The sequence below is a fragment of the Ciconia boyciana genome, chromosome 29 (genome assembly GCF_034638445.1).
Source record: "Ciconia boyciana chromosome 29, ASM3463844v1, whole genome shotgun sequence".
NCBI lineage: Eukaryota > Metazoa > Chordata > Aves > Ciconiiformes > Ciconiidae > Ciconia > Ciconia boyciana.
The window spans coordinates 506,418-529,613 of NC_132962.1; the positions used below are offsets into that span (position 1 = coordinate 506,418).

The following is a 23,196-nucleotide window of genomic DNA, read 5'->3' on the forward strand; positions in this document are numbered from 1 at the left end:
CCCTGCGTGCAATGCACCCGCTGCACCGCCTTGCACCCTCATAGGTGCGTGCACTGCACCCCCCACGACGTTGTGCACCCCCTGAGTGGGTGCAGGGCTCTGCTGCAATCCCGGGCCCTGCTGTGGGTGCCCCCCCCACCCCCCACCCCTCCCGCCATACCTGACACCCCCACGGATGCAAGCGATGCACCCCTGCAATGCCGTGGACCCCCGTGGGTGCACCCTTTGCAATGCCCCGCACCCACTGCACTGCCACGGACCCCCGTGGGTGCAACCCCTGCACCCCCGTAGCGGCACCCGCTGCACCGCTGCAGCAGGCCCGCAGCGCGCATGCGCACCGCCGTGCCCCCCGCGGGGCCGGCACTAGGACCCCGCGGAGCCGCGCGGGCCCCGCCGGACGGCTGGGGGGAGGGGGCATGAATGGGGCCGTGGGAGCCGCGGGGGCGCCACGTGACGGCGGGGAGCCAATCGGGGCGCGGGTGACGTAGCGCGTGGCTCCCTTTTCTGCCCTGGGATGTTTTTTTTTATCTTTTTTGCCCCCAAACCGGGGCTTTTTGGGGCGGGCGGGGGGGGGCGCGGCGCGGGGGCGGATGAAGCGGGACCGGGGACGGGGGTCGCGGCCCCGCGTGGGGGCGGCTCAGGTGAGTGACGGGGGGGGGGGGCGACCTCGCCCTTCCCCCCAGAAAGGAGCGGGGTGGGGGGAGGTCACGTGGTGGCGGCGAGCTGTCAGTCAAGGGCGCTGCCGCCCCCGCGGCGGCGCGGTGGCCAATGGGCGGCGAGGACGGCGGTGACGGGCAGGTGGGGCGGGAGGGCGGGGCGGCTTTGTGCGCGGCGGCGGGGGCGGCGGTTTGGGGCGAAAAGCGCCATGTTTGGGTGTCCGCGCGGGGGCGGCGGCGGGCAGGGCCCCAAGTGCTGTGTCACGGCGGGGGGGGGGGGCAGGCACCCACCCGTGTCCTGCGAGCCCGTGGGGGGGGGGGAGGAGGCCGGGACTCCCCCCACCACCACCTCCGCAGTGGGTGGGGGCGAAGGGGTTGGGGCTTCCCGTGGGGCGACCGCGGTCGTGGCGGGCGCCGTGGGGGTGAGCACCTCCCCACGGTCGGCGTGGGGTGCCGGGGCCGGCGTGGGCCCCCCCCGCCACGGTGGTGGTGGTGGGGGGTGCACCGGCGGATCAGGCCCCACCCGGAGCTGGCGGCCACAGCGGCGGCGTGTCCGTGGGGGTTGGCGCATCCCCCGTGGCGTGAGGGGGGCCTGGCGCGCCCGGGGTGTCCGTGGGGACCGGCGGGCGCGGGGGTAACGCGGGGCGGAGGGCCGGGGGAGGCGAGGCGCGGCGTCTCCGGTGTTACCGGACCTTGAGGCCCGTGGGACCCCCGCGAGGGGGGTGAGGGCGGGTGGGGGGGGTCCCTCCGGTGCCAGGCACCGCCGGTGGTGGCGGGGAGGCGACGGGGCCGCCCGGGAGCGCCGGGCTTATTGTCCGCCCGCGGCCGCCGCCGCCGCACAAGATGGCGCCTCCCGGCCCCGTCTCCCCCCATCCCCGCCGCGGGGAGCGCGACAACAGCCGCCAACGGCCGGTTCCGCCCGCCGGTCCCGCCCCCCACGTGACCCGCCGGCCAATCACCTCGCAACGAATGGCAGCGCCGGCCAATGGGCGCCGACACCGCCGGCTCCGTCGGATGAGGCGCCGGGCGGAAGGGCGGGAGGGGAGGGGAGCGGTGAGGGTGATTGGCGCGCCGCGCGGCCAATGGGAGAGGGGCGCCGGGCGTGCCTCCGCCCAATGAGGCCGCGGCGGGGCGGGGCGGGGCGGGTGGGTGATGTCAGCGCCGCCGCCGCCCAATGAGGGGCCGGCTGGTGTCTATATAAGGGCGGCCGGGGGCAGGCCGAGAGGCGCCATTTCGCTGGGACGAAGGACGGAGCGGGTCGGGCCCGGTGCGCGCGGGGGGCGGCCCCAAACCGGATCCATCCTCCGCCGGGCGGCCCAGCCCCCGCCTCCGCGCTCCCGGAGGGCTCGCCGGACCCTCCCCGGCCTCCGTAGCGACCCCTGCCTGCGGCCAGCGGCGAGGGGGCCCTCCTCCCCTCCCCCGCTCCCGCCCTCCTCCCCTCAGGGAGCCAAGATGGAGCCCGGCCGGTGACTCCCCGGTGCAATCCGCTGTCATCCGCCTCCCGGACCGCCGCGGCCCGCCTGATCCCCAGCCTCCGCGGACGCAACCGGCTCCCAGCGACGCGGCGAGGCCTGTATTGACCGGATCGCGCAGGATTTGGGGCTCGGCGGGGGCTCCGAAGAGGGGACCCCCCCCCCCCACATACCCCCGCCCTCCAACTCCCTGCCGCCATTTTCTCCGCGCCCGCTCATGTGAAGGCCGGTGGATGGTCCCGCGCCGCCGCCGCTCGCCGCCGCGCCCGGCCGGAGGAGCCGCCGCCGCCTGAGGCCCGCCCCGCCCGGCCGCGCCCTGCCCGGGGGAGGGGAGGGGGCGCCTGGCTCGTTCCCCCTCCCCGTTGCTCGGTGATGCGCTGACGGGGGGGGGCCCCGCCGGGCCGGTACCGCCGAACCGTTCGCCGGGCAAAGTGGGGGGGTCGTCGGAGGAGACGGCGGCGGCGGGAGGAGGAGGAGGAGAAGAAGAAGGACGGCCGGGACCGCGGGCCGGGCACGCAGCCGCCGGCATGTTGCAGAATGTGAATCCCCAGAGCAAGTAGGTACCCGGCGCCGTGGAGGGGATGGGGGGGGGGGGGCGGGCGGTTGGTGTCACGCGTGGGTTGTGGCGGTGACACGAACCGTGGTGCAGCACGGGAGCCTGGTGTTAACCCGGTGCTGGGGGGTCGGGCTCTGCCCCCGCTGCCCCTCTCCCCGGTGACCTGGGGACGGACAGACAGACGAGGGGAGCAGCTGCTTCCCGCCCACGTTGGTGGGGCTGAGGTCCTGCCCCTCACCACCACCCCCCGCGACCCTGTCACCGAGGGCCACCCCGTCCCCCCTCCCAGCGCCGTCCTTGGCACTTGAGCCGTGCCCTTGGCAGCTCGGGAGCCTCGGGGGAACGGTCCCGCTGTGCCAAGTGCTGGGTGACAGTCATTGGGGCCTGTGGGTGACAGTCACCCGTGGGTCAGCTCAGGGCAAGGGGGGAGGGTTTAGGTGTGTGAGGTTCAGGGGTTTGGCCAGGAGCTGCCACGGTGAAGGAGCAGGGGCTGGTTTTAGCCGCTGCCTGCGCGCTCTGGAAACCTCCTGAGCCCTCGCGTTGGTGTCCCGGGGGTCCCCGGTGTTTTCTGATTTGCCTCGAGACAAATTTTTTCTGTTCTGTGGATATTTCCGTGCCCTCGTACCGCTCCTCAGCTGGTGGTCGGTGCTGTAAAATGCCGGTCGTTGCCATAAAACGTTGATTTTTATCCTTAAATTGGCGCGAGAGTTGGTTGCAAGTGTGACGCGGTTATGGCTGCGCCGCCTCCCTGGGACTGTAGGTCCCCCAAGGCCCGGCCTGTCCCCCTGGATGGTTTCGGGTCCTTGCGACCAGGATGGCAGCGAGCCGCCCACAGTCTTGGCGCCAGCATTGACGTAACGCTCCAGCCACACCGTGGGGCTTTGCCGTGTCCCCAAATCCCACCGGAGCTCCTCACCATGGCCTCGGAAAGTGGGTGACACCGGCAGTGTCACCATCGCCTTGACGTGCAGTGACACCGACACCGTCACCTCCGCGCGCGGCCCTGCACGCCGGCTCTTTGTTCAAGGGCGAGCCTGGACCCACGCCAACCTCTCGGCTCTGGCTGCGCCGGCGCGGATGTCTCTCCCAGCACCAGCGGGGAATCGGGCACCCGCCTGGCAGCAATTAATGGGTGCAGCCGGAGTTCACGGCCAAATCCCTTGGGGAGACACGCAATGGGAGCTCACCCGCGTCTCGGGGAATCGGATCGTCTCCCACTGCCACGCCATAGCCAAGCGCGGCAACGTTTCCGCCCTTAATGGCGGCTTCAGGAGCCGTCGGCTCCTTCTGGGGGTTCCTCCTGCGACCCCTGCAGCCCAAGCCCGGTTTTTTGGGGTTTTTTTGGCCAAGGCGGTGGTGCGGCACCCCAGCGCGGAGCTGCCCCCCTAACCTTGTCTCTGCTCCCCTTTCAGGATTCTGGGGGAGGGCAATGCCGGGCTCATGGGCCTGGCAACGGAGTCAACCCCTGGCAAGCGGATCCGCAAACCCTCGCTCCTCTACGAGGGCTTCGAGAGCCCCACCATGGCGTCAGTGCCGGCCCTGCAATCCCCCCAGGTGAACCCACCTCCGCCGGAGGTTTCCAACCCCAAGAAGCCGGGTCGGGTCACCAACCAGCTGCAGTATCTGCACAAAGTGGTGATGAAGGCTCTGTGGAAGCACCAGTTTGCTTGGCCCTTTCGTCAACCCGTCGACGCAGTCAAGCTGGGCCTGCCGGTAACGAGCCCTGCGGGCGGGTGTGGGAGAAGTTACGGCGCCCGCGGCGTGCGCGAGTGTGTGTGTGTCCCCCCTCGCCCCCCGCGCCGGCGCGTGCAGGCAGGGGGTGTTAGGCAGACGTATCGCTAAATTCTGTGCTGCCTGACCCCGGATGTGGTGTGTCCTGTGTTCCCCCCCAGCCTGAGAGTGCCAGGGCCGGTGCCGTCCCCCTCCCGGGGGCTCCGTCACAGAGATGCAGCTGCAGGTGCCTGGGCTGTGCTGTCCTCGCCCTCTCCTGGGGGCATAACCCGTACCGACACCCCCCCCCCCCCCCAGCCCGTTGTAGGCGTCCGGGCTGGTCCTGGGGACGTCCCCAGAGCAGCTGCCACCCCACCCCTTTGTCCCGATGTCCCCTACAAAGGTATGGATGAGGTGACGCAGCCGCTCTAGAGGTAACCCGGACGCTTCCCCACCTAATCTCTTGTGCCCTGAATGCGTTTTGCAGATTCCCATCCATGAATTTGTAGAAGACATCCTGTGACCCCAATATTAAACGCCAGCCCCCCCGTGCACCTGTGGCGCCCAAGGAGTTAAAGCCCGGAGGTAATTTCCACGTAGGTTTTGCTCTTAAACATAGCGTTAGCTTCCCCGAGCCCCGTCCCACCTCTCGTGCGGGACGTGCGCGCCTTCCAGATGCCGGGGTCTGGCTGTCCCCTGTAGCGTAGGCTCCCCCCCGGCAGAGCTGGCTGCTCCCCAGGCACCTAGGGACCCTCTCGCCCCCCATGGGCGATGGGGATGGTGGCACTCTCGGGTGGGGACCAGGTCCGGAGGTGTTTTTTGAACCCCGATGCACCCCCTGCCTGCGCTTGGGTAACGAGTGAGAGCTGGTGTGTGAGCGGGCGGTTGGCCCCCTGCGTGTATGGCGGCTGCTAAGGCGAGCTTTGCGCCGGTCCCGGCTCCGACACGGGCGAGCCGGCGCTTTGCCGGGTGCCGAGTGACCACGGAACTGGGGAAGCCGGGAGTGGGGGACGCGGCGCGGTCACCAGTGCCGCGCCCCTGACCGCTGGACCCGTGTCTTATGTTGGCAGGACTACCACAAGATCATCAAGCAGCCTATGGATATGGGGACAATCAAGAGACGCTTAGAGAACAACTATTACTGGGGGGCTGCAGAGTGCATGCAGGACTTCAACACCATGTTCACCAACTGCTACATCTACAACAAGGTGAGAACCGTGCCGGCGCTGCCCCAGCCGCCGGCAAGTCCTGTGGCACCTTCCCAGCCGACCCTGACGCTGCCTCTGGTCCTCCCTGCAGCCCACAGATGACATTGTGCTGATGGCCCAAACCCTGGAGAAGATCTTCTTGCAGAAGGTGGCCCAGATGCCATCAGAAGAGCAGGAGATCGTGGTGCCGGTGGCCAAGAACAGCCATAAGAAGGGAGCGTCCCGGGCAGCAGGTACGGTCACGCCAGCTAGGGTGGGAGGGCTGGCGGGTTAGGTGGGACCCCAGGGGAGCGGGGTTGGATGGGGGCTCCCCAAAGCCTGGCACCCAGCGTCTCACATCCCCCCCGGGGCGGCAGCGGCACTAATGGTGGTGGTGGTGGGGCTTCTTGTCTCGACCCAGCGCTCCTGGCGGGACTTACAGCTGCTCAGCAAGTGCCCGCTGTCTCCTCCGTGTCCCACACCGCGGTCTACACCCCAAGCCCCGACATCCCCACCACCATAGTCAACATTCCCCACCCATCCGTGATCTCCGCTCCGCTCCTCAAGTCGCTGCACTCCACCGCCCCGGCCGTCTTGGCTGCGCCCGCTCCCACCCAGCCCGTGGCCAAGGTAGGAGGAGGGCCCAGCTTGGGGGCAGGCCCTGGCCGTGGGGCAGGCTCCGTGGGGCCGGAGTGTGGGGCCGGCTCTGCCCCCGCAGCCTCACGTGTGGTTCTTTTCCCTTTTTCTTTTGGCAGAAGAAGGGCGTGAAGCGGAAAGCGGACACCACCACCCCCACCACCACGGCCATCATCGCTACCAGCGGGGAGTCCTCGCCCTCCGCCACGCTGCTGGAGGCCAAGGCGGCCAAGATCCCTGCGCGACGGGAGAGCGGCCGCCCCATCAAGCCCCCCAAGAAGGATTTACCGGATTCGCAGCAGCACCAGACGTCCAAGAAGGGCAAACTATCGGAGCAGCTCAAATACTGCAACGGGATCCTGAAGGAGCTGCTCTCCAAGAAGCACGCGGCCTACGCTTGGCCCTTCTACAAGCCCGTCGACGCCTCGGCCCTGGGCCTGCACGACTACCACGAGATCATCAAGCACCCCATGGACCTCAGCACCATCAAGGTGGGGGTGGATGAGCCTTTGGGGGGGGTGGGGGGGGGCTCTGAGGCTTTCCTGTCCCTTGTGGGGGTCTGGGAGCTCCCACTCACCATTTCTTCTCCCTGCAGCGGAAGATGGAGAACCGGGACTACCACGACGCCCAAGAATTCGCCGCTGACGTCCGGTTAATGTTCTCCAACTGCTACAAGTACAACCCGCCTGATCACGACGTGGTGGCCATGGCCCGCAAGCTGCAGGTGAGCGGGGAGGCGGGTGTCCCACTCCCACCCCGCCAGCCCCCCGCCTGCCCACCGCCCTGACCCCGCTTCCCTCGCAGGATGTCTTCGAGTTCAGCTACGCCAAGATGCCGGACGAGCCGCAGGATGCCAGCCCACCCTCAGTGTCGGCTCCACTTGCCGGCGCCCTCTCCAAATCCTCCTCCGAGGAATCCTCCAGCGATGAGGATGAGGATGACGAGGACGACGAAGACGACGACGAGGACGAGAGCAGCAGCGAGAGCTCGTCGGAGAGCGAGGAGAGCTCTGACTCGGAGGAGGAACGCGCCAACCGCCTGGCCGAGCTGCAGGAGCAGGTGAGGGCCGGAGAAGGGTCCGTGCCACCTCCCGGGCCCGCTCCCCATGCCCGCCTCACCCCCTGTCTCCCCCCACAGCTGCGGGCCGTGCACGAGCAGCTGGCTGCCCTCTCACAGGGCCCCGTTTCCAAACCCAAAAAGAAGCGGGAAAAGAAGAAAAAGAAGAAATCGGAGAAGCACAAAGGCCGAGGAGGTGACGAGGAGGCCCGGGCGCGCCAGGCCCAGCTCCGTAAAGCCAAGAAAGCCGGCGGTGGCGGCGGCGGGACCGGCGGAGGCGGTGGTGGCGGCAGCTCCAAGTGAGTGCGGGTGCTTGGCGCGGCGCTGGGGTGTGGGGGCGCGGGCAGCAGCTGTGATGACTCTTTCCCCGGCAGAGCGACCGTGGCGAGGAACCGACTGGAACAAGCCAAACCCTGTCTGAGTGCTGCCGGCCCCGGGGAGGGGGTTTTGGGATGGAGGGAGGGGGGGATTTTGCAGCAGCCCCTGATGCCACTGCGCCGTCTCTCCCGGCAGGAACTCGAAGAAGGCAGCAAAAGCGACGTTGCCGCCGCCACCGGCGCTTTACGATTCGGAAGAGGAGGAGGAGAGCAAACCCATGACCTACGACGAGAAGCGCCAGCTCAGCTTGGACATCAACAAGCTGCCGGGCGAGAAGCTGGGCCGCGTGGTCCACATCATCCAGTCGCGGGAGCCTTCCCTGCGCGACTCCAACCCTGAGGAGATCGAGATCGATTTCGAGACCCTCAAACCCTCGACGCTGCGGGAGCTGGAGCGCTATGTCCTCTCCTGCCTGCGGAAGAAGCCCCGCAAACCTTACAGCGAAAGTAAGCGCCCGCGGGGGTCACGCCGGGAGGGTTGGGAGGGGGCTTGAGCCGCAACCGAGCCTCCCCCTTCTCCCCGTAGCCATGAAGAAGCCGGTGGGGAAGACGAAAGAGGAGTTGGCGTTGGAGAAGAAGCGGGAGCTGGAGAAGCGGCTGCAGGACGTCAGCGGTCAGCTCAACTCCACCAAGAAGCCCCCAAAGAAGGGTGAGTGCCAGGGCGGCGTGCTGGGGTGCCATGCCGGATCGTGGGGCGCTTCTCTCACCGCGCCAGCGGGGCTGAACCTTGCGTCGTTGCCTTTGCAGCCAGCGAAAAACCGGAATCGGCTCAGCAAGTGGCCGTATCCCGGCTGAGCGCCTCCAGTTCCAGTTCGGATTCCAGCAGTTCCAGTTCCAGTTCCTCATCCTCGGACACCAGCGATTCGGATTCGGGGTAGAGGGGGGTCGGAGCCCCACGGCGGCTGCCGGCGGCGCGGCCGGGTGGAGGGCGGGCAGGTTCGGAAGAGGCTCTGCGGGACCGGACCCAGGTGAACCGGACTGAGGGGCTTCCACCCGGCAGGCAGAGCCCCCGGGGCAGGGCGGGGGGCTGCGGGGGAGCCCCCCCACCCCGCTGCCTGAAGCGACGTCCCCACGGACTCTCGGGGTGCAGGAGGGGGAGGGGAGGGGGGGAACCCCAGTGTTTACAGGCAGGAGGTGTCGCCAGGGCGGGGGAGGGGGCCTGACTGCGGGGTTCCGCCCCCCACATCCCCCACCCCCCAGCAGGTTTTACTGTTTGTTGTTTTAGGGTTTGGTTTTTTGTTTTTGGTTTTTTTTTTTTTTTCTGACTTGTGGGATTTTTTCCAAAGGGGAAAAATTTGGGGTTTTTAAGAAAAAAAAAAAAAAAAAGAGGAAAAAAAAAAAAAGAAAAAACCAAGGGGAAAAAAATTAAAAAATCTTTTAAAAAGAAGAAAAGAGGGGGGGAAAAAAAAAAAACCAACATAAGCCCCGGGGGTGGGGGGGAGAGTCCCCAGTTGGGGTTTGCCCTTCCCCACCCTCGCCCACCCCCTTGGGGGAGCTGCCGCCACCCTCCCCCTCCCCTCGCCTGTGGAGGATTTTTAATTTATTTGCGCCGCGTCGCGCTGGCGGGGGCCCCGGGAAGCCCCTTGTACATAAGCCCCCCCCGGCAGCCGGTCAGGGCAGCATGTTCCCGCGTGGGGAAGGGGGGAGGGAGGGGCTGCCTGTTTTTTACGTTGACTGTATAATTTTTTTCTACTCGTTTTTTGTTTTGTTTGTTTTTTTTTTTCCTTTCACCACCCCCTCCCACTCTTAGACCCTTAGAGCCGTGTTTTCATCTGACTGTATGTTTCGAACCTTTCGATTCTTTAACATGTAAATAAAGAAAATATTATTCGAGTTGAGCCCGCCTGCCGTCTCGCTCGGGATGCGCGTCGCCCTCCCCCGGGGCAGGCCCCCCCACGCTCTCCCTGTCTCTTGTCAGGGCAGGTGCCAGTCCCCACGCCTTGGGGTGTCCCCAGTGGGGTGTGGGGGACATGTGTCCGCTCCTCGCCGTCTGCCCCAGCCAGCCTCGCCTGTGTGACGCGTTTGCTGTGACTGTCACCCTGCCTGGGTGGGGACAGGTCTGAGTGTGCGTGTCCCCCCCTTCCATCGTAGGTCCCCTCTGGGGGGGAGCACAGGTCCGGTGAGGGGTGGGGACCCCTGTGGGGGGATGTGGAGGATGGGGACAAGCCCGTCCTGTCCCCCGCTGGCTCTTGGCTGGTTTGCGAAGCGGCAGTGGGATGCTGGCCCTGGGCAACGTGACACATCACTGCCCCCCAGTCCCATAGCGGCAGGAGGAGGGTGCTGCCACCTCTTCCCCCAGTCCAGTGGCCAAACCTCCCCATTCCCCTCGTCTCCTGCTCCCACCGCAGAGACCCCAGAGGCATCGCTAAGCACAGAACACCCTGGGCCTGGTTCTTGGCGTGTTCTTATTTAGGCAGGGGAACCCCCTGAGGCAGCAGGGGGTAGGATGGGGGGAGCCCACAGCCGGGGCCAGGTGAGGACTGGGGGGGGCTGGGACCGGCATTGGGGGGCAGAGGACAGACAGGGAGGGAGCAGATCTGCAGGGGCAGGAGTTCGTTCAGGAGCCCTGTGGGGAAAAAGGGAGAACTCAGCAGCCGTGGTGGGCTGGGGGCTGCTGTGGCTGGGGTCAGGGAGAGACGGACGTTACCTGCAGCCGGGGAAACAGAGCGCCCTGAAACACAGAGAGACAAGGTCAGCGTCGGAGCAGGGGCAGCTCCTGTGGAACAGAACCACTCCACCCCGCCGGTGCCCCCTTGCCTTGCCCCATGGACACCCCACTGACAGGGGCTCCAGCTTCCCGGGCTCTGGGGTGCTTCTGAGCAGCAGTAAAGGTGGCTGGGGACAGCCCAACACCACTGAATCTCTTTGACACCAGTTCATCTGCACCCTGCTCATCCCGGTGATACAGGGTGGTGGGGAACAGGGCGACTGGGGGGGCTGTGGGGCTGGCAGGGCTGTGGGAGGGGTTTGGGGGAGGGAGCAGCGGCAGCAGAGGGGGGGCAGGATACCTGGGTCCTTGTAGGGTGTGGTGGGTGCCATGTTGGGGTGCAGGGCAGAGTCCCATGAGGGGACACTGCAGGAGGAACGGGAGCGGCCATCACTGCCGGGGCTGGACAGGGTGCCCCACCCCAGGGCCCTGCACTTGCCCCCACCCAAAACAGCGGGGTCAGGCACCAGGAGGGGGGCACGGAGCCACCGATCGGCGCAGGCGAGGGGACCCATCACCCCTCATCCCCATCCCTGATCCATCCCCGGGGGTGGCTGGATGCAGGCTCTGCCGCCCGCCCCCTCCACGGGACGGGGTGTTGGCCCCCCCTCGCAGTGTCCCCCCACCGTCGGCAGCCCCAGGCCACCAAGCACATCTGGTCCCCACTGAGGACTCAGAGCCCTGTCATGGACCCACGGCCACAGGGAAGGGAGTGACCCACCCCTGCCCCACTGTCCCCAGATAACCAGGGCCGGAGGGTACCAGGACACTTTATTAGGCAGAGCCGGAGCAGCCGAGGGCCACCGTCGCAGGGCCCTGGGGACCCCGGGGCTGCAGAGCAGCGACAGCGAAGCTGAGCTGGGATGGGAGGGGGTGACCCCGGGGATCAGTGTGGGGACGTGGGGCTCCGGGCCGGGACAGCGCGAGGCAGAGGTGACGCTGGGGGGCAGAGGACGGACAGCGGCGGAGCAGATCCGCAGGGGCAGGAGTTCGTTCAGGAGCCCTGTAGGGAGAGAAGAGAGGGTGACCACCGGGATGGGACCGTGTGTCCCCAGGGCTCTGCCCCGGTGCTATCGGGGACACACTCCATACGGACACGCTGCCCCTGGGAGCGGCTGGGCACCAGCCCACACAGGGAGGGTGGAGCAGGGTGGGGGCAGACGGACGTTACCTGCAGCCGGGGGAACGGAGCGCCCTGAAACACAGAGACAAGGTCAGCGTCGGAGCAGGGGCAGCTCCCGTGGGACAGAACCGCACCCCCCCACCCCACGCACAGGAGACACCCCGAACCCCAGGGACCCCCCACCCCGTGTCCCGACCGCTCACCTTCTTGCGCATGTAGAGGAAGAGCCCCAGCGCCAGGAAGATGAGCCCCAGCACGAAGCCCCCCACCCCCGTCAGCATCTTGCTCCTGCCGGCGTCCGACTGCAGCTCTGCGGGGACCAGAGCAGGGGGTCAGGGCTGGGGGAGCCCCCGTCCCCCTCCCCACCTGGATCAGGGCCTTGGGCCCCCACCCCAGGGTGCCGGACGGGGCCGGGCCTTACCCCAGTGCTGGCTGACGGGGTGCTGCAGGCTGACGTGCTCCACCTGGCACATGTAGGTCTCCCCGCGCTGCGGGGTGGTTTCCAGCATCACCAGCACCTGGTAGGTCCAGTCTCCGTTCTGGATCACGTCCGTGGACACCACGCGCTCCGTCTCCTCATGCCCGTTCTTGAACCACTTCACCTCAATCTCCGCGGGGTAAAAGCCCGTCACGGCGCAAACCAGCCTGTCGGTCTGGGGCAGGGAGCTCGACTGCATGGGGGAGACCCTCACCTTGGGCTGAACTGGGGGAGAGTGAGAGAGAGCTGGGAAGGGGCTGGGACAACACAGGGGCCACCCAGCCTGGCCCAGGGCTGTCCCTGTGGTCCCCACGCAGGACGTGCCCAGCGAGGGTGCAAGGGACTCGTGGAAGGGCGCAGGGGTTTTGCTCGGGGCTGCCAGGGCCCTGCCCAACGGCATGGACACGCTCTCCCCTCCTGCGAGCTCCGGGGCTTGGCTCGTGCCCGTCCCCCAGGGAAGTGTTCTGCCACGCACTCACCTCTCCTCTCCACAATGAAAGGGGTCGACACCCCGTAGTTGTGTCGGCAGAACCTGTCCACCTCGCCCCGTTTCTGCTCCAGCACATCCGGCTGGCTGTTCCAGTACTTGGCGTCAGGCTCGCCCAGGGGGCTGTCAGCCACAAAGTGCCCCACATCGCTGTCGAAGTGCACTAACTGCTCCCGGTTGTGGATGTACATTTCCACAAATCTCACCTTCTCGGTGCCGTTGAGGTACTCACACTTGGAGTTACTCAACTCCTGAAAAAACCCTGTTTGTGCAGGGAGGCAGGTCAGGGTGGGCAGCTCCCCCTCCCCAGGTGCTCTCAGCACCCCAGTCAGGGCAGGGGAGGGCAGGGAGGCACCCTGGAGCCCCCCTCTCTGTCGTCACTCTCCTCCCAGCCTCCCCCATAGCCACACCGCTCTGATAGCACTGGCGGTGCGATCCTGAGCCTGTGACGACTCAACTTACCAGCCTGGGGACTGGGAAGAGCCAGAGGGGACCCGAGGGGAGGTGGGGGGAGGGGAGACTGTCACCCAGACGGTGGAGGGCAGGAGGGGACATGAGAAGGGGCCGACGCAGGGACGGAGCCCAAGGGAAGGGAGCCAGGGCAGAACTGAGCCAGGAGGCTGTTCCTGGGGTTCAGCAAGGGGGGGAGCACCTCCCCAAACTGTTTGGGAACCAGGTCTTGCCTGGAGCCCACCACTCCCAGGCCCTGCAGAGGGCAGACGACAGGACAAGGGGTGCGGTGGGTGCAGCCCTCACACAGCTGCAGGGTGGTTCAGGGGCAGGGGGGTCTTCTCCTCACCGTTCCCCCACCGACACCCAGCACCTCCCAGGGGACATGTGGGATCCATCCCCACCAAGACCCTTCCCACGCTGACAGTCCGAGCTCACCTGAGGTCTTCTCGCCATGAGCCGGGTGGGCTCCCAGCACCACCAGTGCCACCAGCACGGCCCCAGCTCCCAGGACACGACCAGACTCCATCGCTGCTCACAGCAGAGGCTGGAAAGGTGCTGGGACCCCTGAGCGAGCCAGACTCTGCCGGTTCAGGGTATCACCCCAGTCCTGCCCAGTGCCGGGACTGGGACTCCCAGTGAGGACCAGTGAGGAGCGAGGCTGGGCAGCATCACCTGTCACCAGGCAGAGCCAGGCCCCACAGGGCTCCCTCTGACACTTGTCCCACACTGGAGCGGCAACCCCATGGAGGAGGCTGCCGACCCCAGGCAGCGCTGGGGCTCCCTGGCCTTGGTGGTCCCGACCTCCACCCTCCCCAGAGCCCTCTCCAGGGGTGTGTGCAGCTCAAGTTCAACCGTGCACCTCCACAGGACCCTGCCTGAGCGTCCGTCTGTCTGTCTGCTCTGCAGGGTGCTCTGTGCTGCTCCTCTGCCTGGGAACAGCTGTGTCAGCGTCAGGGCTCCCTCCTATTGGCGGAGCCCTTGGGGGGAGCCTGTCCCCTGCAGAACGGGGCCCCCAGCACACAGCTCCCCGGCCCAAGAGCAACGCCTGCCCCTTGCCTGGTCCCGCTCTCGCTGCCCAGTGCCAGGAGAGGCGATGGCTGGAGGACGAGGCATCCCGCTGGCGCTGCTGGCTGTGCTGACCCTGCAGGGCGTGGGGGCCGTGAAAGGTGCGTGAGGGTGCCGGGGCCATGGGGTGGTGGGTCTGGGGGCAGAGGTGGGGCATGGGGTGCCCTGCACCCATGGGGTGGGTGGTGTGGGGATGGCGTAAGGGTTGGAGCAGGGCCCTGGGCATGGGGAGCTCCGTCCCTCCAGCTGCAGGTCACCCGTGGGTGGGGATGGGCCCCAGGTGCACCCCAGGAGGGAAGGGCAGGCTGAGGAGGAGGGGGGCCATGATGCTCGTTCCCTGCCCTCCCCCGGCCCAGGCCTCCCTGCCCTCCCACTCCCCAGTGCCCCAGGTCTGCGGGTCAGGTCCCTGCAGAACCCACTGCTCCTGGGTGGCCCTTTGCAGTGGCTGTGCCCAACGGCCTGGCCCAGGCGGGGTTATTGTGTGGGGCAGGACAGCCAGTGGCAAAGTCCTTGGGGCCCTGGGACTGCCACCCCCCCCTGCAGCATGTCTGGGGACAGGCCCCTGTGGTCCCCACAGCCCGTCACTGGTCCCGGCCTCAGGTGATGAGGAAGGGAAACCTCCTGATGGCATGGAGGTGCTGGAGTTGGGGGCTGGGGGCAGAGCAGATACCTGACCACCCCCTTTCCTGGGGAGGGGGCGGCCCTGTGGGACCCCTGAGGGAAGGGAGAGGCTCAGGGTGGGCTGCTCTCCCCATCAGGGCCTCCCTGTGCTCTCGCAGTGTCCCCAGGGAACATGTGGGGAGATGGGGCAAGCCCTGTGGCGGTGGGAAGGGCACTGACCCTAATGCCTGTCCGTTGCCAGTGGGGAACGTGCTGATCCAGAGTGAATTCTACCAGCGGGATGAGAGGCTTCAGCAGGAGGGCGGCCAGTTCATGTTTGATTTCGATGGGGACGAGATCTTCCACGTGGACCTGCAGAAGCAGGAGACCATCTGGCGCCTGCCTGACTTCGGGAAGTTCGCCGGCTTCGAGGCACAGGGAGCTCTGCAGAACATAGCTGTAGACAAACACAATTTGGAGATCCTGATGAAAAGGTCCAACCGCTCACAGGGAACCATCGGTAACAACCCAGCCACAGCACGGCCAGTGCCTTCACCCCTGGGGACCCTGCCACGGCCATCGCTCCCACAGCCAGCGGCTCAGCCGGCAGTGGGGTGCACAGTGCCCTGCTCCTCTGGAGCATGTGGGGACCTGGGCACAGCCCCAAGCTGGGGCGCAGCATCTCTCTGTGGAGCACGAGGCCAGGCCTATGGGGCAGGAAGCCTCGGCCCAGCCCAAGGCAGTGAAGCCTGGCCGGCCCCAGACTGCACTAACCCCTTCTCCATCTCCCCCCAGCACCACCCGAGGTGACAGTGTTCTCTGAGGACCCCGTGGAGCTGGGGGACCCCAATGTCCTGATCTGCTACGTGGACAAGTTCTGGCCATCCGTGATCTCCATCACGTGGCTGAGGAATGGGCAGGAGGTGACGGATGGTGTCCTCGAGACCGTTTTCTACCCACGGGAGGACCACAGCTTCCACAAGTTCTCCTACCTGCCCTTCATCCCCACCCGGGGGGACTACTACGACTGCCGCGTGGAGCATGAGGGGCTGGCCACCGCCCTCCTGAAGCACTGGGGTGAGGAGGGGCGCTGGGCCGGGGCCTGGATGCCTGGGTCCCCTCCCCTTGCAGGCAGCGAGGGGGGCTCAGCACCCCGTCCTCACCCACCCTCACCCCTCCGCAGAGCCCCAGGTGCCCCTCCCCGCCTCCGAGAGCACCGAGACCCTGGTGTGCGCCCTGGGCCTGGCCGTGGGCATCGTTGGCATCATCGTGGGCACCATCCTCATCATCAAGGCCATGAAGATGAACAGCGCCCGCAACCAGCGGGGCCTCTTGTAAGGAGGCAGAGCCCAGGGCTCCCTGCCTTCCTCCCACTGGACCCTCTGCACCCTCAGCCAGTTCTCGCCTCGGCCTGGCAGGAGCTTCTCACCCCAGTGCCCCATATCCCTGCCCCACCTTGTCAGCACCCCCTTCTCCTGTGCGCATCACACGCAGACATGCTGGAGACGGCTCCAGAGCCAGACCAGGCACAGGCCCATCCCCACAGCAGGCTGGGCTGCTTCCCGTGGCTAGGGCGAGCCAGGGTGGCAACTGAGGCTGTTCTGGCTCACCCACTGCCAGGGGAAATTGCTGCCGAGCCTGGGCACCTGCACTGGTCCCAGTATCCAGCCCACACTGCCGCCATGCTGGGGCTGCCCTGCCCACAGCCCCTGGCTCCACGGCCATCTCCAGCTGGTGAGCGGCACCTCCTCCCAGCCCAGATGCGGGGGCTCCCCTGCAGACCCCTGAAGGGAGGGGAGGTGTGCCCTGCCCCACAGCTCCCCCTCGGCGCACAGTCCTGTAACCCTCCGCTCCCGCTCTGCTGCTTTGTCACCACAATAAATTGGGTTGGGATTGATCCTGCCATGTGGCCCTCACCGTGAGTCTGTTCTCTGCACCGTGCTAGGAGATGACTGCAGCTCTACAAGCCCCCTTGAGGTCTGGGTGATCTATGGGGTGGTGGGTCGTGGGGCAGAGCTCCAGGGATCTAGCTCCAGCTCTTGGGCAGAGGGAAGGGGTAGGATGACCCCAGGACTCCTGGGTTCTCCTAGCTGATGTAGGTGGGATCTTAGCACCACTAAAGAACAGTGCCAGGGGGGAGGTGCCCATTTATGGCTCCTGGGGGGGATCACAGAACCCACTGGCACATAGCCACACTCACGGCAAGGCCAGGAAGTGGCGCCGGGACAGCCCGACCCATCCTGCTGCAGCACAGACACCAGCAGTGGCCCCGGGGCATGTGGCTCCCTGGTTAACCAGGTGTGGGCCGAGCCAATGCCAGTCAGGGCCCAGACCCCGGGCAGGGGAGTCCTCACTGGGTCCACCAGCACCCAGGGAGGCCCCTGGGGGTGGCTGGGCTCTGCGACACCAGTGTTCACCCCATGGGTGTGAAGGTGCGTGGCTGACCCCCTTGCAGGGCTAGGAGCTGGCCAAGGGATGACACAGAGGGGGAACAGGCAAACTACAGGTGATGGGACTGGTTCATCCGACAGCCCTGTTCCTGCAGGCATTGTTCCCTTTCATGCACATACACACGCACACACACGCATGCACACACGCATGTATCCTGGGCAGTGGAGGGGAACCTGCAGCTGCCCCTGCGAGCCATTAGCTGGGGCAGGGGGGGAGCAAAGATGGATCTTGCCCTCAGCCAGACCAGTTCTCCCAGCAGCAGCTTTGCCTGGTAACTGATGACACCTCAGCCCTGCTCAGGAAGTCTCTGGCAGTGCCTGTCCTGGTTCCCCTTTCCTTCCCCGTCACCACCCGGGTGCGTGGGGTCTACGCACGAGGCTTGGGCACGTGGGGCGGGGTGGCAGGGTGCTCCACAGTCTCCATGGGACCCAGCACAGCCCCATGCAGAGGCTGGGCTGGAGGCCTTTGGCACTGGAGCTCCAGGTTGTGCCCACAACAGGGTCCGAGCCCACAGGCCATGGACATGCTGAGCCCCACGTGCATGAGCCACGCTCAGGGACTGAGATGGGGACACGAACCAGCAAAACCACCATTGCCATGGGGCTGTAGAGGAGAAGGAGGCACTGAGAAAACCCCCAGACAAGGAGCAAATCCCTCCCGGGAGTGGCGATGTAGACAAGGCAGCGTGGCGGCTTGGGGCCTGCTTCCCTCCTCGCAGGGAGCAGAAGGGGAAGATGCGGCTGGAACAGAAAGCAGATGACGTGCGGCGGGGAGGATGTGAAACCCAGCTACCTCGCACATGGGTGGCATGCTGGGGTCGCGTGGGGATACCAGAGGCGTCACTCTGAGCCCCCGGTGGGAAGCGCTGGAAGGGAGCACAGCTGTGGGTCAACCCAGCACATGGTCTGGTGTGAATCAGAGCACTTGCTCCAGGGGCCTGAATAAAAAATATCTGGAAATAACCAATTCTAAGACAAAAAAATAAATAGCAGCAACAGCCAAGCCCCCACCCCCGGCATCACACAGTGGTGATCAGACAGGAGCCGCTGTCCCTCCAGGGTATATCTGGGGCTGGCCCCCACCGTGCACACGTCTCCCCGTGACCCATGCACTGAGGGGGCTCAGCCATGGGGAGCACCAGCATGCCCTGGGGACACGGCTGGAGCAGAGGGGGTCGGCTGCTGCTGGGGACGCAAGGCTTGTCCTCCCCTCTGGCAAAGGCACAACAAGCACCCTCAACCTCAGGAGGACACTCGTGGTCTTGACACGAGATGCCAGCGGGGAGGGAGAAAGGGAATCGGTTTGGAAAGCAGATACTGTCCCGCACGGGGTTGCAGGCAGCGCTGGGGGCACAGGGCTGGCTAGAGGTGTCCAGGGGCTCCCATCTTGGCCATGCAGACCCAGAGCCCAATAGGGGCACATCCTAAAAGACGGGTCCCCAAAGTGGCTGCTGCTCGCTGCCTCCAGGCTTGGATGCATGCAGGGGCTGTAGCCAGCATGGAGCTGCCAGGGTGGGGGGGGTCCTGGCTGAGCCCCAGCTCCCACCCCCCAGCTCCCAGAGGAACCCAGGTGCCCTAACTCAGCAATGCCAGGCCAAGGGCTTGCCTGCCCAGAGCAGGCAGGTCCCTGCAGCACACGCTGCCAGCCCCGCACCATGGGACCGGGACCTCAGCTGCCTGGAGTCTGCTGGAGACTGGTGATGCAGCCCAGTGCTGCCTGCTGACTGGTTGGGCTGGGGTTACTGGAGGGCAAGGAGAGCAGGCAGTGCCCTTTCCCCGAAATGCTGGCGTGCCTCATGGGGGGGACACTGGCTTTGGTGGAAATCCCCTGTCTCTGTGGGTGCAGGAGGAGGGGGCTGGCGGGGGCAAGCCAGCAGGACAGACAGACAGAGCCTCTGCTGGGCTGCTGGGCAGCTCTCACCTCACCCTGAGGACGCCAAGCCCCACGGCGTCAGGGGCCTGAAGCCAGGAAGGGATCGCTGGCGCATCAAGCTGAGCGGCCACAGCACCGGCTTGTGCACAGGGGTGTCCCCTTTCATTGGGCAGTTGCCGGTGGGGAGGCAGCTCCCTGGAGACCTGCGCCCACTCCAGCCATCCTCTCCAGCTGTGCCGGAGCTGTCCAAACAGGACCCTCACGACACCATTACCAGCCAGGCGGGAGCCGGTGTTCCCATCCCTTGTGCCACACACAAGCAGCCCCCACAGCTAAGGGATCCCCTCTGCCTTCTTGACACCTCAAGGCTGTCATGGGAAGGGGGAAATGGGTGCGAATGGTGCCAGGGGATTTCCAAGAGAAGGTTCTCTCCTCCCCCAGGGCTGCCATTGTCACCAGTTACCAGGGGAAAAATTGTGAGGGAAGACCCGAGCCCAGACAGTGGCAGAGCAGAGCGAGCAGGATAGTACCCTCGTCCTCCCCCCATATTCCTCCGGAGAGTGGCTTCCCAGCAGGCAGCACCGCACTGGAATGATGACACCCCCCCCTCCCCCCCAGGAATGGTAGGACAATGACAAGGGTCTGGAGCAGGAGAGAGACTAAAACACCCCAAAAGACTCCAACACCCCTTTTTACTACTGTCAGAACAGCTGCAGCTGCAGGAAGGTGACTGGCACATGAGGGTAGGGTGGGCAAGAGGAGAGACATGTCTCCCCCCACCCTTGATCCACCCTGTGCCCCAGAGCTGGGTCTGGGCTCCCACCACGGAGCGGAGCAGACAAGCAGGACCCTGAGGTGGGAACTGTCCCGAACCCCACAGACCGCTGCACAGGAGAGCTGCAAGCAGCGGAGTTACCCCACACAGGGGAAGCACCCTTCAGGGGTCCTGGCCCTGGGCCCCCCCAAAGCCCACCCCATGTCACTGACACCACGGTGCCAGGGGCAGGAACGCTATGCTGGGAAGTGGGGCGGGGTGGCAGCGTGGCAGCCCTGGCATGCACCAGGACCAGTCCAGGCCCTTTGGACTCAGCAGCACTTTGCCCTGCCTGCAAAGGGCATGTAGCAGCTCCAGGCACCTTATCCTTCCCCAGGCCCTGCCCAGGGTGGTACCACCCCCACCCAAGGACACGCTCGAGTCCGCTCCAAAGTGTAGCGCTAGAGCAGTCTCTGGAAAATCAGTGCGTGGTGAGTGCAGGCAAGGCAGCACGACAGGAGTCACGGGGTCCCAGTGGCTTCGATTTGCATCTATCCTCCGTCACAGCGCCTAGCAGAGCTGCCTTTGTTTCGAGGGAGCCCGACGGTACCTGTGGCTCTTGAAAGCTCCCTGAAAACTCATTTCCACCCAGACCCTCTGGAACCAAGGCTGCCTCCCCATCATGCTGTCACCCTCCAGCCTAGCCAGTCCCTTGCATGCAAGGTTTTGCTCCTCCTCACTTACAGTTTCCATGTGTCAGGTCCTTCCTGGGCCAGGACTTCAACACGGAGACCCCCACTTGCCTCGCTGAGCTGCCCATGGAGTGACACAGAAAGGCAAACACCTTGAGACCACACCTGCCACAGTGGAAGAGCTTTTTGTTAATACATGCACCAGACATGCTGAGAGATTCCCTCCAACAGCAGCCACATTCAGCATCTCCCTGCCTATGCAATGCCAGCCAGCAACTTGCTTCTTGCCCGCTGAAAGGCAGACAGCTGGTGGGAAACAATGGTGCCTCCAAGAGAGGCCGAACAGTCAGGTGACGCCTGGAGGAACAGCGCTCTCTCCTCGGGTCAGTGTTTTTCACAAAGCTCGAAAGCCAGCCTGGCCAGGCGTCATCTTCCCTGCTCAGTGTTTAAGCACCTGTAACTGCGTTTGGGATGTGGCAGCTCAGGGAAGATCACAGAACTGTTTAGATTTGGAAGGGACCTCTAAAGGTCATCTAGTCCACCCCCCCTGCCATGGGCAGGGACATCTTCAACTACAGCAGGTTCCTTAGAGCCCCGTCCAACCTGACCTTGAATGTTTCCAGGGATGGGGCATCTCCCACCTCTCTGCGCAACCTGGGCCAGTGTCTCACCACCCTCAGTGTAAAAAATCTTTTAAAAAAGTCTTCCTTAGATCTAGGCTGAATCTACCCTCTTTGAGTTTAAAACCATTACTCCTTGTCCTATCACTACAAGATGAGCAAGGTGCCGACCCTCCCTCTGCACCTCTTCCATCTGCGAGGCAAAGCATCCCTGCCCTGCCCCAAACAGCCCTGCCTTTGTCCCTGTGTCCTCTCGCGCAGCCACGGTATGGCCTCCAGCAGCGGCTACGACCGTAACGCTCTGCCAACCCAGCCGCCAGCCCTCAAGCCCTGCCTGCCCAGCACTTGGTTGCACAAAGAGCGCTTTGACTGTGGCCAGCCCCTGCCCTGGCGGGTTTGACAGCTGCGCAAACGGTCATTCCACCATAAAAGAGTGCTTTGGGGGGACATTTTTACCACAGAAGCCCGGCTGTTGCACACAGACGGAGCACCAGCGGCTCCCCCGCCTCGCCCTCAGGGGGAAGGGGCAGCGGCGGCTGGGAGCACGGCTCGCCTCACCTCGGCCGGCGCCGTCCTCGCTCCGCCGGGAGCCCCGAGCGCCGCTGCCCGCCGAGGAGAGGGAGCGGCACAGGCGGCCGCTGGGACCGGCCCGGCGCCCCCAAGCGACGGTTAGAGCCATTGCCCCGCACGCCACTGCTGCTTCCCGCCCTTTTCTCCCCTCACGCTCGCGCCGCTTTCCGCCCTTTTTCTCCCCTCACGCTCGCGCCGCTTCCCGCCCTTTTCTCCCCTCACCCTCGCGCCGCTTCCCGCCCTTTTTCTCCCCTCACGCTCGCGCCGCTTCCCGCCCTTTTTCTCCCCTCACCCTCGCGCCGCTTCCCGCCCTTTTTCTCCCCTCACCCTCGCGCCGCTTCCCGCCCTTTTTCTCCCCTCACGCTCGCGCCGCTTCCCGCCCTTTTTCTCCCCTCACGCTCCCGCCGCCTCCCCCCCTTTTTCTCCCCCCACGCTGCGCCGCTTCCCGCCCTTTTCTCCCCTCACCCTCGCGCCGCTTCCCGCCCTTTTTCTCCCCTCACGCTCGCGCCGCTTCCCGCCCTTTTTCTCCCCTCACCCTCGCGCCGCTTCCCGCCCTTTTTCTCCCCTCACGCTCGCGCCGCTTCCCGCCCTTTTTCTCCCCTCACGCTCGCGCCGCTTCCCGCCCTTTTTCTCCCCTCACCCTCGCGCCGCTTCCCGCCCTTTTTCTCCCCCCCCGCTCGCGCCCCCTCCCCCCCCTTTTCTCCCCTCACGCTCGCGCCGCTTCCCGCCCTTTTTCTCCCCTCACGCTCGCGCCGCTTCCCGCCCTTTTCTCCCCTCACGCTGATGCCAGTTCCCGCCCTTTTTCTCCCCTCACGCTCGCGCCGCTTCCCTCCCTTTTCTCCCCTCACGCTCGCGCCGCTTCCCGCCCTTTTCTCCTCTCACGCTGTTGCCGCTTTTCACCCTTTCCCCCCCCTTGCACTGCTGCCGTTTCCCGGCCCACGTTCAGCCTGGCAACAGGTTACGGCTCAGGCTCCCCACCGGTGGTTTGGCTGCACCGCTGAAGGTGGGGAAGCTGAGGGCAGAGGCAGGCGTCGAAGTTGCATGAGGGGGGTAATGGGTCTCTGAGGACAAGAAGGAAGCACCAGGGTGTCTGAGGGGGTAAGGAGAGGTGTGTGCATTGGGCAGTGGTACGGTGGAAACAGCCATGGATGGTAGTGCTGCGGTGGTGGCGGGGAGCAGAGGGTGTGTGGGTTGCTGGCAGGTTGGTGACAGTGACCAGCGGGTTTGGGCATGGTGGGAGTAGGGTCTCTGAGGGTAAACTGGAGCAGGGAGGGGGACGTGGGTGTCTGTCAGGGACGCAGGATGCAGCAAGTGGGAAAGGCGCTGTCGTAGCCAGCCGCGACCAGGCACGGGCAGATCTGCAGGCAAGAGCTAAGAGGAACAAGAGGTGCCAGCGTGAGGAGGGGGAAAAGGGGGTTTGTGGGTGCCTTTCTCTAGGAAGAGCCAGGTTCCCAGCTGTCCCATGGGGCTGCTGGAAACTTGCTCGATATTAAAGCAGCAATCAGTTGCAGCAGTGTTTGTCAACTGGAGAAAACACCCCAGACACCTTAGCAAACCCAGAGCAGAAGGTTGCTCACCTTCCAGAAGGTTTGCACCACCTTGTCCCTCCCTTCCCCTCAGGTGTGGGGTTACCTGGCCCACCATGGAGGGATCCCCCTGGATCCCATCCCGATG

At 65.7% G+C, this 23,196-nt stretch overlaps 3 protein-coding genes across 5 annotated transcripts; 2 read left to right on the forward strand and 1 right to left on the reverse strand.

The window, feature by feature from the left end:
* Positions 1 to 1,861: 1,861 nt before the first annotated feature.
* Positions 1,862 to 9,483, forward strand: BRD2 (bromodomain containing 2). 3 transcript variants are annotated; one of them, XM_072847895.1, is made up of 12 exons: positions 1,862 to 2,684; positions 4,097 to 4,397; positions 5,465 to 5,602; positions 5,694 to 5,835; positions 6,003 to 6,211; positions 6,337 to 6,708; positions 6,813 to 6,941; positions 7,022 to 7,276; positions 7,394 to 7,572; positions 7,787 to 8,097; positions 8,177 to 8,299; positions 8,398 to 9,483. In XM_072847895.1, the coding sequence occupies exons 1-12, from the start codon at positions 2,656 to 2,658 to the stop codon at positions 8,526 to 8,528; spliced, it is 2,319 nt and encodes a 772-aa protein (XP_072703996.1). In that variant the 5' UTR covers positions 1,862 to 2,655; the 3' UTR covers positions 8,529 to 9,483. The 3 variants fall into 3 exon arrangements, with proteins under 3 accessions (XP_072703996.1, XP_072703995.1, XP_072703997.1); XM_072847894.1 differs by having other exon boundaries at positions 1,863 to 2,684; positions 7,355 to 7,572; XM_072847896.1 differs by lacking the exon at positions 1,862 to 2,684 and adding an exon at positions 4,882 to 4,979 and having other exon boundaries at positions 4,255 to 4,397; positions 7,355 to 7,572.
* Positions 9,484 to 11,117: 1,634 nt separating this feature from the next.
* LOC140644874 (class II histocompatibility antigen, B-L beta chain-like) lies at positions 11,118 to 13,485 on the reverse strand. The gene is made up of 6 exons (XM_072848040.1): positions 13,334 to 13,485; positions 12,438 to 12,707; positions 11,902 to 12,183; positions 11,684 to 11,790; positions 11,529 to 11,552; positions 11,118 to 11,360 (listed from the first exon to the last, which is right to left on the reverse strand). Exons 1-6 carry the CDS (start codon positions 13,422 to 13,424, stop codon positions 11,352 to 11,354), a joined length of 783 nt encoding a protein of 260 aa, XP_072704141.1. The 5' UTR covers positions 13,425 to 13,485; the 3' UTR covers positions 11,118 to 11,351.
* A 445-nt stretch (positions 13,486 to 13,930) lies between these two features.
* LOC140644876 (HLA class II histocompatibility antigen, DR alpha chain-like) lies at positions 13,931 to 16,456 on the forward strand. The gene is made up of 4 exons (XM_072848042.1): positions 13,931 to 14,064; positions 14,826 to 15,083; positions 15,359 to 15,640; positions 15,747 to 16,456. The coding sequence occupies exons 1-4, from the start codon at positions 13,992 to 13,994 to the stop codon at positions 15,899 to 15,901; spliced, it is 768 nt and encodes a 255-aa protein (XP_072704143.1). The 5' UTR covers positions 13,931 to 13,991; the 3' UTR covers positions 15,902 to 16,456.
* The last annotated feature ends 6,740 nt before the right edge of the window (positions 16,457 to 23,196 follow it).